The sequence below is a fragment of the Mus musculus genome, chromosome 2, assembly GCF_000001635.26.
Source record: "Mus musculus strain C57BL/6J chromosome 2, GRCm38.p6 C57BL/6J".
Classification (NCBI taxonomy): Eukaryota; Metazoa; Chordata; class Mammalia; order Rodentia; family Muridae; genus Mus; species Mus musculus.
The window spans coordinates 101559560-101576545 of NC_000068.7; the positions used below are offsets into that span (position 1 = coordinate 101559560).

At 42.8% G+C, this 16986-nt stretch overlaps 1 protein-coding gene across 3 annotated transcripts in view; it reads right to left on the reverse strand.

Annotated features, from left to right (window-relative positions):
* Positions 1-1219: 1219 nt before the first annotated feature.
* The window catches only part of Iftap (intraflagellar transport associated protein), a 68253-nt gene continuing 52486 nt past the window's right edge, over positions 1220-16986 (reverse strand). For 2 of the 3 annotated variants that reach the window (NM_026592.4, NM_001362687.1), the window contains exons 6-7: positions 16453-16592; positions 1220-2795 (exon numbers count right to left, since the gene is read on the reverse strand). In NM_026592.4, the coding sequence (NP_080868.1) occupies positions 2631-2795; positions 16453-16592 (305 nt within the window). In that variant the 3' untranslated portion in view covers positions 1220-2630. Of the gene's footprint in view, positions 2796-6788; positions 6904-16452; positions 16593-16986 lie in introns of all 3 variants that reach the window. The other variant, NM_001362688.1, reaches the window with a different exon arrangement.

The following is a 16986-nucleotide window of genomic DNA, read 5'->3' on the forward strand; positions in this document are numbered from 1 at the left end:
GGTTAAGTTCAATTGCCAGCTTGAAATTGTAGTGCAAACCCTAAATTGAGCAGCACCATCCCAATGGCTGGAGTCCCAGGTTGAAGAGAAAGGGGAAAGCCCGCTGAGCACTGGCACCCGCTTCTCTCTCTGCTTCCTGGTTGGCATCATTGGAGTAAGACAGCCCTGCTGCCATGCCTTCCAATCATGACAGGTTGCATTTCTCTGAACTGTGAGCCAAAATAAGCCTTAAGTTATTATTGCTCACAGCAAATAAAATAAAATAAAATAAATTAAATAAAATAAATAAAATAAAAGTACTTCCCAGACATACATTGTTTCGACCTGTTTTTGCCCAGGACCCCTTGGTAAAACATGCTTAAGACCCAGGTCACCATAGGCCAAGTTACAACTAAAGGAAATATGCCTGTGATTTGTAGAATTTCAAGTTTCCCAGTAGCCTTGTTTAAAAAAGTAAAAGGAATATGATAAATCTTAATAATATATTTCATTTAGCCAGGTAATTCAAGTCACTTAAACCCATAATGCAAAAATGATGTAGTATTTTTCACATTAATTCATCGAACTCCAGTGCATTTTACATGCACAGCATATTTTAAATTAAGACACTATGCTGTCATCAAAACTAATTACTAGTACATACATGTAGCTACATAACCACTAATCCGACATTTCAATTTACAAAGTGTACATTTGAAAAAGTAGATTCACATTCCACAGTTCTAAATCTGCTTGAAAGCTTTCTGATAACTGGGTTAAGTATGTTCTTGATTTGATATTGAAATATAAATCACGCAACAGAGCTCAGCTCCTTGGTCACAGCTGCTGCATCCCAAGCCCTCCGCACTCCAGGGTGGAGTTAGTGGCTGTTATACTGGGTGCTGCAGCTCTGCCCTAACTATTAGTGCATTTACGCCTCCTCCTCACCAAAAGACCCGGTCTACGGTCCTTGGATCTTCCCCATGTCCTAGTGTAAATAGGGCTTCAGTTATAAATGATGAAAGCTGATTCTATAAAAATAAATATGCAAATCATCTCCATCTCCTGTCGGTTTAAAATTGAGAGAATTCTTTTGTACAAACTATAAGCAGCATTTGTATGAATATAAACACACACAAGTCCTCATACATGCACAAGCACAAACTACAGCTTGACTCACAAGAACCAGGATCCAGAAACAATTTAAATGTTCAGACTGATGAATAAGGAGAAGTGTATGTACATGATGTGACACTCTTTATTCAGCATTCAGAAGGAACAAATCCTGCCACGTGTGACCATGTGAAGGAACCCAGAGAATATTGTCATAAGTGAAATAAGCGAGACACCAAAGGGCAGACAATGCATGTCCATTTCCATGGGGTGTCTCCAGCAGTCGAACTCAGAAACAGAAGCCATGGAGAACTGAGTGTGGTTTCGGTAGCAGGTGGGTAAGTCCTAGAGATACGCCACAATATTGTGTACATGGTTTGCAATATTGAACTGTGTGCCCAAGCATTGAAGATGGTGGCTCTCATGTCTTCTTACCACAAGAGACGAAAAGGAACAGAAATAGGAAAGACTCAAAACCAAGCAGCAACAAGCATACTCTGTGGTGTGTGGCTTAAGTGTAGGGGATCAGAGAAAGGGAACGGACGGCAACTATGCTTCCTAAGACGATGATAAAATGTAAAGGCTACTTAAAAGAAGAAAGAATACCAAGCACACTTGCTGATTTCCTCAATAATAAATATTATTTCATACAGATTGCCCACCTTATCCTTCTTCAGTGCCTGTATCCCTCTCTACTCGTTCCCTCGGTGACCTTATGAGTCATCTGCAGAGTTACTACTCCATGGTACATTTTAAAATTTTTATCTTTTATTATTAGTAGGAGAAGGGGGGTGCGCTTGCCTTTGCGCCTGTGGAGGTCAGAGGACAGCTTTATAGAGTCATTTCTCTCTGTCCCCCTTTACGTAGTTCCAGGGACTAACTAAGGTCAACAGGCTTGCCTAGCAAGCACCTCTACAGAGCCCTCTCACCAGCCCCATAATACCATTTTACATTCTCTAGCTGTTCTTAAACTTCTGGAGACAGAGCCTACTCACTCTACTTTGTAACTGTCAGATATGATTTACTGATAACTTTTTTAAGTTCCAGAATTCCATGTGAGACATCAAAATCAGCTCTGCAGTGCCTTCCTTTTCAGTGAAGCTCAGTCTCTCCACAACCACACTGAATCCACCATCTCCGGACACACAGGACCAAAGCCCTACATACATATGTGATTCTGTTAGTCCTGGTAATGTTTGGAGCGTGTGATTGTCCTTCACCTCTAAAAAATGCACATACATTCCCAGTCTTCAGCACAACACACTCAAGTCCTTGTATGGTGCCTTAATCACATGCAGATTCAGCATCCCTTATCTCCTGCCCCATTTCCCTCTTCCATCGTCCCAAGCAGTCACAGGACATGGCCATGGGACAGAAGAGAAAGCGATCTCTTTGGTCTTGATTAATCTGTGTCCTGGTGATAAACAACAGTGACAAATGAATACAGCCGCGTACATTTCCACAGAGGGAATCAGTTGACATATGCTTTATTCTAATGTCGCTTGAGTGTGAACAAAATAAAACTAAACCCAGAGACATCAGTCATGGAGTTCGCACACGTTTGTACCGGAACCCACTCTCTTTTGCTTAGATAGCTCTTGGATGGTTGCTATCTCTCCAGCAGTAAACTTAGGAGTGAGAGTCACATTGTCATAATCAAATTCTTCATCGAGAAAGAAGGGCTGAACTTCATCTCCAAGTATCTGTAAAAGGTACCAAAGGCAGAGAGAAACATCACTGAAGTGAAGATGAAGTTAAAAACACAAACAGCCTATTAATACTTAATGAAGCTTTTTTTAGACTCTCGGCACTCTCAGCTGATTAAGCTGTTTTTAAGTAAAGAAATAAATTCAATTATTCAATTTGACCTAATTTAAGCCTCATAATATGCCCCATTTGTATCATGCTGTATCTGAGTGAGTATCATTAACTAGTTCTGCCCCCAAGGCAAGAATCAGGTCTGCCTTGCACACATTCATTTCACTCTTTGCCACGAGGTAGTGCCAGCAATAGAGGCATACGGAAAAGCTAGATGCTCCATTAAACTATAAAAAAAACACCTTAAGGTCTTCAACAACCTTTTCACCATTAGCTAAAAAAATATCTATAAGGAAGTAATCTTTCAAACTTAAATTAAAAACACTCTACATTTACTATACTTGAGATAATGCCCATAACCCCTGTCCAATAACAGGAGGAACTGAAACATGTATGATCAAACTTAAAGGTCCAACATCCTCCTCTTTCTCGCTTTTTATATATTACAGTCTACCTGTAAATCAGCATAGCTGCAAAGAAAGGTGAGTTTTGTATGTGTTTACATTTTTGTGCATTTTAAAGACCTTCTAAAGGATGAGCCATTCAAAGCCCACTTCCCAGGGCAGATGGTGTGTTCAGTTGACAGAGTACTTGCCTGGCACATGAAAGATCCTGTTTGGTCTCCAGCATGGGAGAAAAGTTTGGTTTTTTGTTTATGTTTGTTTGTTTCAAAAGAGTATATGTTCCAACAAACAGAAAAGAATGCCTTAAATCTCATTAATTCACACCCTGAAAATTACCACGCAAAGCCAATGGTGTGTGAAACAGTGAAAACACGCCCCCCCCCCCATCTGCACCTGGTGCAGACACAGCTGAAAACTATGGCTTAAACAGTAGTGCAAACATGCACAGAAGCTTTGCTGTTGTCAGCTTTCAACATTCTCGCACGGAAGATGATCTCTGGAGGAGCTTTTCTGCAGCATGTGTGAAAAATGCCACACGCTGCTACTACAGTGAACAGAAAAGCAGAAAAGCAGAGCTGTTCAGAGAGCCCTATTAGGGAGTAAAGTATGACGTGCCAATAGCAGACTGCCAGCCCCTCATTGCCCTGGGGCCTTAAAATCAGCCACTATGATCCACCCAACAAGTTCCAGAGGCCTGGTCCTCTCCTCCATGTTCCTGATGAGGAAAGGTAAGAGCTGCCATTGAACGATTTCCCATCCTGGGTCTGCCCCAGCATCAGGATTCACAAGTGTATCAACAGTAACGTTCCATCAGCCCTGCCAGTGCCTCCTATGGCCTCCCAGTCATGAAGCCTTGAAAGACTTCAGAGCATGCCCAAGGCTAGTAAAGAAGAATAGCCACATTTGAACACAGTTCAATCTGCTTCAAAGTCACATTTGTTCAAAAACCACAAACAAAAATCAACCAACGCTTAGTCCTTTGGGAGAAGCGACCTTTTCTGAATAGGCTGTACAGTTCCCACAGCCTCCACTGAAAGTGTACTCAGGGCCACGTGCAAGGTCATGACTGTATTCAGAAGAGCAGCTACATGTGGGAAGCAAATCAGCCTGCACAAGAAAGCGACTGATGTGCCCTGATCACTTTCTGAAATTAAATTTATCTTCATTACACAGTAACAGAGACACTGTTGATAAGACTGGCTCCAATAAGAGACATGCACACATGGTGACACTTGATGTTCTTGTCCAGAATGTACATGTCTAAGCCACCTCCAACTCTGTCAAGAATTACTGAGGCCTGCAGACCAGGCTGTAGTCTACCTTAACTAACTATGTAGGCACCTGATTCTCACTGATCCTGGCCAATATCCTCTACAAATGTATTCTGTCTCAGGGGATCTTTGAAGCTCTTTATGTCCTCATCAGAGAACAGTAACTGCATACCTACCAAGCTGCAGGCATCTCACATATGTCCCAAGAGAGGATTCAGAATCCCACCCTGAGCCTCTGAACCCATCCACTCTCATCACACGTGGACACTTGGCCTTCATCTACCTTCCAGGGGGGCTGGCCTATTACTTCAAATTAAACGACTCCCTTGGCTATGAAAATCCCTTTGATACCATATCATGCTCTTCCTACTTCCTACATAAACATTTCCAAACCCCTCCCCTTTACCTGTCCACTTAATAAACACTTATTAAGAATTAAGTACTGGGTACCACAAGAGGAAATCTGCCCCTGACATTGCCTGGAGAGCCAGGACCCAGAGACTAAATACTAGATAGCCCAGAGTAGAACAAAACCAAATATAACTGGCAAAAGAGAGGAGAAGGAGAAAGAGGAGGAGAAGGAGGAAAGGGGGAGGAGGAAGAAGAGAAAGAGGAGGAGATATTCTGCTATACTCATAGACTGGTGTCTAGCCCAACTGAGAGGAGCTTCATCCTGGCATCTAATGAAAACATACAGATACCCATAGCCAAACATTAGGCAGAGCTTGGAGAACTATGTGCAAGATGGGGAGGAAGAACTGTAGGAGCCAGAAAGGTCAAAGGATACCACAAGGAAACTCACAGAATCAACTAACCTGGGCTCATAGGGGCTCACAGAGACTAAACTGACAATGAGGGAGCCTGCACAGGACTGACGTAGGCCCTCTGCACATATGTGATCATTGTGTACCTTGGTCTTCTTATGGAACTCCTAACAGTGGGAACAGGGGCTGTCTCTGACCCTGTTACCTGCTTTTGAGACCCTTTTCCCTCATCTAGCCTTAACACGAGGGGAGGTGCCTAGTGTTATTGCAACTTGATATGCCATGTATCCAAGGGAGGCCTGCCCTTTTCTGAAGCAAAACAGAGCAAGAGTGGATATTGGTAGCAGAGGAGAGTTGGGAAGGAAGGAGTGGGGGGACTGGAGGAAAAGGAGACTACAGGTGAGGTATAAATAATAATTATTATTTTTTGTTTTGTTTAAAAAAATCACTACTTGGTAAAGTTACTTGATTTTTTTCATTTACTTAAAAACAAATTAAGCGCAGTTAATTAAAGGTTTTTGGTAGGCTGCAGAGGTCAGAACTCAAAAGTCATATACATTGTCTCTACTGCTAAAAAGATACTAGGGGTAATTTGAACAAACTCGTGTTGTCCGGTCACTAACTATCTTCTCAAACATGGTTTAATTTCTCTTTTAAAACCCCAGACTCATTAATACGACTTTTTAAAACACAGGCTTTAACTTGCTCTTAGAATTTAGTTCTTTATAATTGAAAAATATTACATATATCATTTGAAAAAACTAAGATCTACCAAAGAATGGTTAAAAATATAATAATAATAAATGTCCTGTTAACCCTAAAAAAAAAAATCAAAAGCCAGTATTTTCTAAAGACTTATGAAGTGGAAGTGACAAAGAAATGATGTGAGTGAATAGTGGCAGATTGGTAGAAAGAAACCGGGATGAACTTGGGAGGTAGTGATTATTTCAGCCTACTAATTTCAGGTTATAGTCCATTATTTTGGAGAAGTCAAGGAAGAAATTTGGAGCATCTTGGCCACCTTATATCTAGAGTCAAGAGTAGAAATAAATAAATAAATGCATACATGTCTACTTGTTTGCTTGCTTATCTGTAATCAACACAATTTCTCCACTCAAAGGAGGTTCTACCTAGGGAATGGTGCTACCCACTGTGAGCTGGGTTTTCACACATCAATTAACTTAACTGACATAGTCTATAAGGACTAAAGTTAATCTCTTGCCCCACTTGCCCAAGGACAGATTAGTCCCTAGAATGCTGAGGGCTACTGTTTATTTAAATTAATAACTCATATGTTTTCACTTTAGAAAGCAAGGTTGGTTACCCCAAATGTACAAAATGTGCTTGATCACAAGAAAGTGTGAGGTACGTGGGCAGTAAGTATGTTAAAATATATGCTTGGCCCGAGCTGGATGCAAGTGGGAAGTACCAAAACCTACATTCTGGCCTTGGTAGACACCTGACTGATCTAACTCAGCACCATTCTCTGGGAATCCCAGGTCGGTACCTGGCCAGTCCATGTTCCTGGCCAGTATTAAATAAAGCTTGCTTCAGCTGAAAACAAAAATAAAAGAATTAGATAATGGGAACACAACACGAGTGCAGCAAAACCTGGGCCTATAGGGTTTCATGACCAAGGAGAAGACAAAATAAACAAATGTTCTCACTAACCTGTGACAAGATCTTCACTAGGATAACTGCATAGCATAGCATGAACCTCAGAAGTCTCATTTTCCCAAACAAGAATTATTCCTCTTCAGAATGTATACCAGCCCCCATGTCACCTCACCTCACTCTCTGCCACTTTGTCAGGTGGTCTGAGTGAACTAGGCTCATGGTTTAGCCATCTCAGAGCTCCTGACCAGGGCTAACTCCTTTGGCTAGGTTAGATCTTCAGATACCCACTTCCAGTGCCACCTTATACCCCCATTTCCCTGAGATCCAATCATAATGTGGCTGGATTATTGTTCCAATCCACATTGGATTGAATATGATCCAGTCCATATTGTTGTGGAAAGTACCATCATAATGGTACTACAGGTAAAGAAATTCTCTCTTAAATGAAAAAAAAAAAGGTGTTTTTCCATACAGTTGAATTCTCACTGTGCTGAGAATTTTTTTACAGGAATTTTGAATTAAAATTAATAGCAAAGGATATATTTCTTTTAAAAAACGGATAGATTTCTGAAGGCTAAAAAACTTGCCAATACAAGCATTATTTATAATAAACTCCTAAAAATAAAAATATACTTAGATATTTGTCACTTACAAATGAATAGTTATTAATAGCGGCTATTGCTAGATCCTTTTCTTAGAAAATGACTTAAATGCTCAAACAGAAAAACAGAAGAAACTAAAAATAGGCATAATTTCATATTTATAATGCCAAAATACACTCCTCAGAATATGTGAAGCCATGTGGGGGATGTGCTTCAGTGTGGCTCAGCACCCAAGGTATGAGAAGAGCTCCCTGCAGCCATGCAGGCATTTTTATTCTTCTTAAAATGTACATGGCCCTCCCTATCTTAGCCATTGTCTGAGGCTCCAGGACACAAAGAAAGAGCAGCATAAAGTCACCGACACATTAGATCAGCACAAACCTCGCATGACAGTGAACTGTGAAGTGGTAGGATCTGAGGATCACAGGAACATCTGAAGTGGGTTGGGAAGGAATCAGAGATGGTTAGACACCTAAGTGAGATCTTAGAAAGTTTACTGGCTAGCAGGCTAAGAGTACAGCTTTTCAAACAGGAGAGTTTTTATGAGCAGGCTGTAAAGATAAGGTGCGGCATTTCAAGTCTGAAAGTTCAGCATTATCTGAGCATACCTGTAAGGGGGCACAGTGATAAGGGATGGCAAGGCAGCAACATCATCTTAGAGATGATCAAAAGCCCCTAAAGAATCTTTAGAAAGCAGGAAAGATACTTGGTCTTGTATGCACCCCTTCATGTCATAAACTTTTTAATGAACACCTATAATGGAACAGGTAGTAACAGCACCAAAAAGAAGGATGGCCTGCCTGTCATCTTGGAGATTAGAATTAAGTGACTCACACTGAAGGGTAAACTGAGGGTTTAACTGATTCGGAGGGATGAGTCTGGAGTCAGAAGGCTTTCCAGACCCTGCTAGAGTGGTCTGAGCAAGAGTCAAGGCAATGGAGCACTGGTAGGAAAGATATAAAAAACATGTAGGAAGGAAAATAGGCAGTGCTCGGTGGGAACTGGCAGCAGTGGCAAAGGGGAAAGACAGGCAGGAAAGCAGCAGGGAACACACTGTACTTGAGGATCTCTGGAAGATGCTGAAGACAAAGGCAAACCTGAAGCCAGAGTGGGGAAAGACCTGAAGATAGACATGCCCATTTAGAGATATAAGTGCAATAGGTAGAATTTAAATGAAAATTGATTCAAACATTTAGAGAGAGAAGAGTTACAGGGTATATGGATGGAACCCTGGGGAACACTGACTTCTTAGGAGAGGGTAGACAAAAACCTCCAAAGGAGGTGAGCAACAACTGGGAGAGGCAGTAAGGCAAGAGTATAGGGTAAAGCTGAAATCGCAGTATAGGCAGGGATCTCCATGTCCCAAAATGCCACAAAGGAACCACTGGGCTGGGCCCCTGAACAACTGGTACCTTCATTCTGAATGCTTACAGGAACTCAACTAAAGCCAAAGCAGTAGCTTACTGAAAGAGGAATGAGAGGAGAGTAGCCAGAGCCCTGATGAAGTCGGGTAGAAACCAGAGGGGAAAGGAATTCAACTGGAAGCACTAACAAATTTGAGTGAGAAAACAGGGAGAGAAACACCCCAGCCAAAAAGCAGTCCAGGGGACAGAAGGTTGTTCCCTTCTCTTGGTCCCTTCTTGTCAACAGTGGGAAGAGAGATGTCAACATGTAAAACATTGTGGGAAAGGAGCCAAGAGAGTAGAAAGAGACAAAAGCACTGGATTAGTTACATTTCAGATCACTGGGAGCAAAGACCTGACAAAATCAACCAAACGGGGAGACCAGTGTCTTGGCTCAAACGGTAAGAGGTACAGCGATCATGGTGAGGAAGGTATGATAGCAGGTAAGAGGTACAGCGATCATGGTGAGGAAGGTATGATAGCAGGTAAGAGGTACAGCGATCATGGTGAGGAAGGTATGATAGCAGGTAAGAGGTACAGCGATCATGGTGAGGAAGGTATGATAGCAGGTAAGAGGTACAGCGATCATGGTGAGGAAGGTATGATAGCAGGTAAGAGGTACAGCGATCATGGTGAGGAAGGTATGATAGCAGGTAAGAGGTACAGCGATCATGGTGAGGAAGGTATGATAGCAGGTAAGAGGTACAGCGATCATGGTGAGGAAGGTATGATAGCAGGTAAGAGGTACAGCGATCATGGTGAGGAAGGTATGATAGCAGGTAAGAGGTACAGCGATCATGGTGAGGAAGGTATGATAGCAGGCAGCTCCATGGGGGTAGGAGCACATGGCAAGCACTTCCTGGAATCTACATAGGCTAGGAAGCATAGTGAGGACCGGATGTGGGCAGGCTATAAAACCTAGAGGTCCACCTCCAGTGACCACACTTCCTTTCACCTTTTAAAGGTTCCACAACTTCCCAAAACAGTATCACTAGCTGTAGACCAAGTGTTCAGACATAAATCTACATGGTTCGTTTTATATTCATACCAGGACATTCCTCTTGCCCCCATAGGCTCATGACTGTGTTTATAATGTGAAATGAATGCAGCTATTTCAAAAGTCCCATAGTCTAGCAGTTCTGTAACTACTTCAAGTGCAGTCTCTTCTGAGACTCAGACAACCTTGAAACCATGAGCTCCTGTAAATTCAAGATGCCACACACTTCCAGCAATGCCAAAGTAAACATGCCAACTCCAAAGGGAAGAAAGAAAACACAGCAGGGAAAGATCAGCCCCAGCTCTTGGTGGCGTCATGTGGGGACATATTACAACTGCATGTTCCCATCAACACAAAGCAGGAAGCAGAGGACAGGCAGGGAGACAATGCTATACAGCCTCCAATACCTCACTACCTCCAGCAAGAGCCCAGCCTCCAAAAGCTCCACAAGTCCCCCAAAATAGCACTACCACTTGGGGACAATATACAAAGGCATGAGTATGTGGGGGACGGGTCATATTCAGACCATGACAGATTTCAATCATATGACTGTCACAAAGTGGCTCCCAGTTAGTAGTAAGAATTGGTGTGTTTTTTTGCCTGTTTGCCCTCTTTCTCGATGGAAAGCTCATTTATCCTGTCTCCGATACTAAGATACAAAGAAGTAGTATTAGAACCTACTACTTTGGGATTCTGATGGATACTGAAGACCAACAGCTCTCCAGGAAGCCCCTAGGTCTCCAGCACTGGTTTGGGACTGCTAAGGCATCCAGTCTTGTGCACTGGGCAGCTAGTTCATTGTGGTCTTTCCATCAGGAGACAGCCATTGCAGGACTCCCCGGAGTACTGGCTGTTAGCACTCCATACAATCTCTATCCATTCTCTTTAGAGAGGCCTGACTAACACACTATCCTTTCTCCATATCCTGTGTACCTGAAGACCCGAAGCAGGTTTCCTCGAAGGACACCTTGAAGCTCTTGTTCATCCCAACCGTGACTCAGCAACTCCTCTATCAGCACTGGTGCCCATGCCTCCCACAGCTCCTTCTTCCCCCGAATACTACCACGTCCTCTACAAAGGGCATGCGCAAGCCCAGATTGCCTGGCATGGAGAGACATACTGCCTGATTGGAGGCTACCGTGTCTACAGAGATGCGCCGCTTCCCACACCTGCAAAAGCTGAGCAAGAGAAGCCAGCATCCAGTGGGGCTCCTAAGAGACAGCGAGTTCAGGAAGAGTCAGATCAAGATCTAGGCTGTCCCAGTGCAAAAATTCCTCTCCTGAAATTGAAGCTTGGTGACAAACGGTAGCCGCAGAGAGGACAAGCTGGTAGCTGCCTCGGAAGGCTGAGCCCTCTTCAGCAATGCCCTCCACTGACCACCAATGTAGCAGAACCATAGCTGCTCTGCCAGTGCAGAGCCTGGTGCAAGCAGTGTTCCTAACCACTGAGCATCTCTAGCTCCTGGGCTTTTTAAACTTTGAGTTTGGAAGATTGAACTCAGGTCCTCAGGCCTGTATGGCAAGGGCTTCACTGACTGAGCAAGCTATCCCCCCTCGTTCCCAGCTCTTCATTTTTTCTTGGGAGTCATGAGCCCATGTACCACAGGCTGGTTATATCTTGAAATGCCCATTCTTCCTGACTCTACCTCTCAAGTGCTGGAGTCGCAGGACTCTCCAAGACTGATTGTATGTAGTGTTGGGGACAGGGGATCAAATCCAGGACTTCCTGCATGCTGGGCAAGCCTTCTCTACAAGCTGAGCTACATCGACAGCCCAGTATTAGCTCTTAATATTACCTGTGATTATTGCAGTTGTTATTGATGTCTGCTCAGGGCCCAGGAGCAGGATAGAATGGATGCCTAAATAGTTTGTACCTGGTAGAGAGGAACTTCCTAGGGTCTGGCGAACAGCACATGTAAGGGAGTCCAACCATTGGAGGCCCATGACTATTATATGTCCTGGCAGTCTGGCCTTTGTCCAAACAAGAATGAAAGTTATTCACCATCCAGTCATATTCCCTTCTTAGGGATCAAAGGAATTCTTTGAGGGATCATAAGAGTGGGAGTCAGTGGTTCAGTTTGTAGATTGAGATAAAAATACTAAGAACCCCAAAATTCACTTTCCCAAAGCCAGACCCACCCATTGGATTCATCTTGTGCTGAGTCCAACCCTCTGGGTTAGACAGGCCATTGCCAGCTTCCTTGAGCAAATGGTGGCCAAAATGCCTAGTTCTACAAACCACCAGTGCAGGAAGCCTGTGTTAACCTACTCTACTTCAGAGAAGGACACTCACATCTGTTTCTATATCCAAAGCATTTACTTCTAGGAAATATTTGCCCCTTCACAAGTGGAGGGACTTTCAGGGTACTAGAATGATATCTGAGAAGACTGGGTGGGTATCCTCTAATTTCGATTGTGAGAACTTGGGTGATAACTTGAGTATATGATATTCTGGACAAAAAAAAAAAAAGAATTGGTGTATGTTGTGGACTGGTTCTAATGCTACTTATGTTAATTTAGCTCCCAAAATTACAGAGAAAGCCATACATCTGTATGTAAGACACTAGGTAAGTACCTGTCTCCAGTTGACTTTGATTGGTAAATAAAGTTGCTGATGGCCAGTGGCTGGGCAGGGAGACAGAGGCAGGGAGAGGTTCTCAGACAAGGAATACAGGAGAGGGAGGAAAATCACCATTGCCAGGGAAGGAATAAGATGCGTGCTTGAGAGCTGCAGAAGACGGAATACCAGCCATGTAAGAGCCGGGGAAGAGCAGCCCCAGGCCACCACCCCCTGCCCCCAATTTGGGTCTAGGGTAGCAAAGATGGAATATAGATTTTAGTAAGTAATAACTCAGGAGTATCAGAGAGGAGGTGTTAGCAATATGGAAGTTTCAGAGTGGTCCAGCCATTGCGATGTTTAAAACCTATTAAAACAGAAGACTGCACGTGTGTGTGTGTGTGTGTGTGTGTGTGTGTGTGTGTGTGTGTGTCTTTTATTCAAGAATCCAGAGTTTGGGGCAGGTGGCAAGGAACATGTGAGCCACTGCCGGGGAGATTAGAGCAGAGTAGCCAAATATTTCAGCAGGTTTATTTAGTAAATTATTTGTTGCATATCTATGTTTGGTTCTGAGCTCATTCTGATACTTATGTTACAGTAAAATAAACTTATAGAGAGTTGGAGAAATGAGTGACAAGGCAGGGATATGTAATCCCAAGTGAAATGATGTATGCATGTCACGCCATTCAGAAAGCATCACTGAGACCATCCAAGTGATGCCCCTTCACATACAGTAAGGCTGCATGCCCTTCACATACAGTAAGGCTGCATGTCCAGTCCATGTTCTAGCTACTGACTGCTGTGTTAGCTGGAAGCCTTCTTTCTAGGTGAGTTTATTTTAGGATCTTAAGTTATATGACTACAAAGTTTCAACTACAAATCGAAATTCTGGCTTATTTCAGAGAAGAATCACTGTTATACAATGCCAAGTCCCCTGCTGCTAAACAAAAAACAAGTGTAAATTAAGTTATTAACTTGTTATTTTTGCCTAAGGATCTGAGAGAAACGTGTGGATTTCAGATGTCTAATTTCAAGTCTAATTGAAAATTGTTTGTGACCACTAAGGGAATAGAATTTGTGTACTATTAGGAAACTTTGAGTTTCCTTAAAATTGCTCACATGACTGATTCTTGCAGAGACACTGCTAAAGGAGGAGCCGTTTTCATTCAAAATACCACATAGGCAAATTAAGGAACACAGACTAATGCTCAAATCAATAATGGTAGCATTTAGCTACAGGCTAGAACAGAGTGGTGTAGTAAATTAACTAGCTGGGTGGGGAAGGGTTTCGAATCCCACTGTGAAATGGAAAACACAGGCCCTCAAGCTCCCTCCTGACCACTGCCACAGCTGCCTCTCCAGGGAACCAAGTTCCCCTCTCAATGGGATAAACTCTTCTTGCCCTAGAAAGCAGTTCCAAACCTCCAAAATTCATCCAATCAGAGGAATCAAGGCAAGAATTTATTGACAAATATTAGTTAGAGATCTGAAAAAATGCCCCTCTCAAAGGGGGAAATACACATACATAAACCAGTAATAGAACTGGTAGGGGCAGGGGCTCAAAGAGACCAATCCATATCAGAGAGGTGTGGGATCTGAAACGGCATTTGTGAGGAAGGAGGACTCACAGCAGACCACATTCAGCTTTCAGACTGAAGCCACTGAAAGCAGCCACCAGCTCCAGCCCTCAAACGCTCCTTGATGGTCCCTCAGGAGAGAGACACTTGCTGGAAAAGATGATTAGAATCTTTTAATGATCTATGTGGTTAAAGATAAGATTTGAGCTACTAAACCAAGGCAGAGTTGGTTCAGTGTTAGGATGCCAGGCAGTACTAAAATGACTCTCAAACAAATAATGATTTAAAATTCCCAAGTGGGCGTGGTGGTGCATACCTGTCATCTCAGTGCTAATCGGCAAGAAAATAAGCACATTCAAGGTGGACCTGGCTACCTCATGAGCCCCAGTTGCAAACAAAGCAAACAGAAAGCAATGAATCTTATGTCCAAAGAATCAGCCCAGAGAGCCCAATGGCAGCCAAAACTAGTCACAAGCAGCTCTGTAGTTATCAACACCAACGTTGCTCATATTAAAGACTCAACCTTTTTTTTTAGATTTATTTATTATCTATATCAGTACACTGTAGCTGTCTTCAGACACACCAGAAGAGGGCACTGGACCCCATTACAGATGGTTGTGAGGCACCATGTCGTTGCTGGAAATTGAACTCGGGACCTCTGGAGGAACAGTCTTAACTGCTGAGCCATCTCTCCAACCCGACTCCAACATTTTAAAATGTTCACGCTTTCTGTTAGGACACTTAGAGTCCTATAAAAAAAGTTGGCTATTGTGGTACTAACCTAACATCCTAGTACTTAGGAGGTTGAGGCAAGATAACAGCCAGCCTAAGCTATGTAATAAATTCAAGTGCAACGGTTATACAGTAGAGATTTATATAGTGAAAGAATTTATGGAAAACTTGGGGGAGAGGTTAAGGAGGTAAGGGTGAATTAGGAGAAGTCAAGAATTGGGGGTGAATATAATAAAAACACATTTCATGAGAATCTTAAAAAAATTTTAAATGGGGAAAAATAAATGCTTACCTATTTTGTGCAAAGCCTTGGGTATCAAACTTGCCATTTTAATTTGAATTTCACTGGCTATCATATAGATTCCAGAATAAGCACCTTTAACCACTAGCTGAAACTAATTTATAATAATTTCTATTACTGTTCTAAAATATATATATATACTAAAACTGACTTAAAAGTAATTGCATTTCTTAAACTACAAGGTGCCATGCCAAGTGTGACCCAGTAACTTATATGGCCACAACTAGCCAAGAATATAAACAAGCCCTAAAATGAAACAGACTTCTGCTTGGAGGAGCCCTGTAATTTTAGCTTCTTACAGCTCAGAGCATATAATCTATAATTCAAACAGCATATTGGAAAGCGGCTGTCCTGGCTGATTTGTCTAGTAAGCAATTTGGAAGTTCAGTGCAAGCCTGCAAGCACCCTGGGTACACTTTCAATATAGTAAACCGAATGCTCTAAGGAAAAGGAGCATTGAAGACGGAAACGCATAGGTTATCTCTGATTGAATGACTGGTTCCATAACTGAATATGCAGTTACAGAGCATCTGAGCGATTAAGTAAATCAAAGAGAGACCCTAGAGGTTTTTATTAGAAAGCACTAATAAAGAGTCCTTAGCAGCTTCCTGTATTCACCCCCCACCCCCGCAGTTATATTAAACAGGGTAAGCAGTGACTTCCCAGCACACCTGCAGTGTAGTTGTTAAATGTTTATAGAAGAGCTGTAAAGTGACAGCAAAAATGGCTCTCAGGTAACACTCTGGGGAGAATAAGCTAGAGTAGAGATTCTGTTCCTCCCTCTTTTGAAAACTATGGACAGGTGACATTCCCGAGCCTTCCGTGTGCCTAGATATGAACAATTACTAAGCAGTTGTCAATAGATTCAAGTCAGAGCCTTTGTTCTCTGATGAACAGACCTGTTCACTGTAGGAAGCCTGTACAGATTTTTAAATACAAAAAATAAACTTCTATTTCTTTCAGGCACGGATTTCAGCCTGGGATTCTCTGTTTCCAGTCTGGCCTTACCTTAGTAATAGAAAGGTTTATAGGACCTCAGAAATGACAATCATGGCCAGGTCAGACGAGAAGAGAGAAGGAAACTGCCCTTTCATCTGCTGAGCAGTTCATATGCAGAACTACTATGAGGTAAAACGTGCTTCTACAGCCAAACACCATTGCTTCATATAAATCAGATATAAATGGAAATAAGACCAACTATACAACATAGACTCTAAATTATCCCAAACCAAGGAAAAATACAAAAGCATGCAAGTATAGGGGTTCCCTGAAATAACAAAATCCCAGTACTGTCATAGAGGAACCCCCCGGAAAGTACCTCTTCGGTTTGTTTCTGAGTCCTTCCCACAGCAGGCTTTGGCCTCACCTCAGAGGTGAGCGGTAGGTCCACAGAAGGATCATAAGATGGAACGCTGGTGCTTATATCCTGTTCCACCTCACCTGGAAGTAGCAGGCAATCTGTTGGATACAAAATATTTCAGCTGATCTCTTGTGAAGTTCGTCATCTCCCCCAAGTAATCTAAAAGCCGGTGGCAATGCAAACAGGCAGATAGATCTGCTAAGGGAAAGATGAGCCCTAGTACATGCCGGCGGGTCTTCGTCTGTGAACCTGACTCAAGGGCATCCCTCTCATAAAACAGAAAGCACCTGTGCTCTGACCTTTATCGCGCTGTAAGATATAGTCCAGCCGGGCGGTTGGAGAGACTGAGGAGTGACACAACAGGCTAAGAGGCCTTCCAGGCCTGACTCTATTTCTACCGCTCAGGAAAGCAAGGCAGGAAGACGCTACTCTTGCCTCATTTTCCTATGGTTTCCTGAGGGGCTGAAGAGTAAGAAAATGGAGTGCAGACTT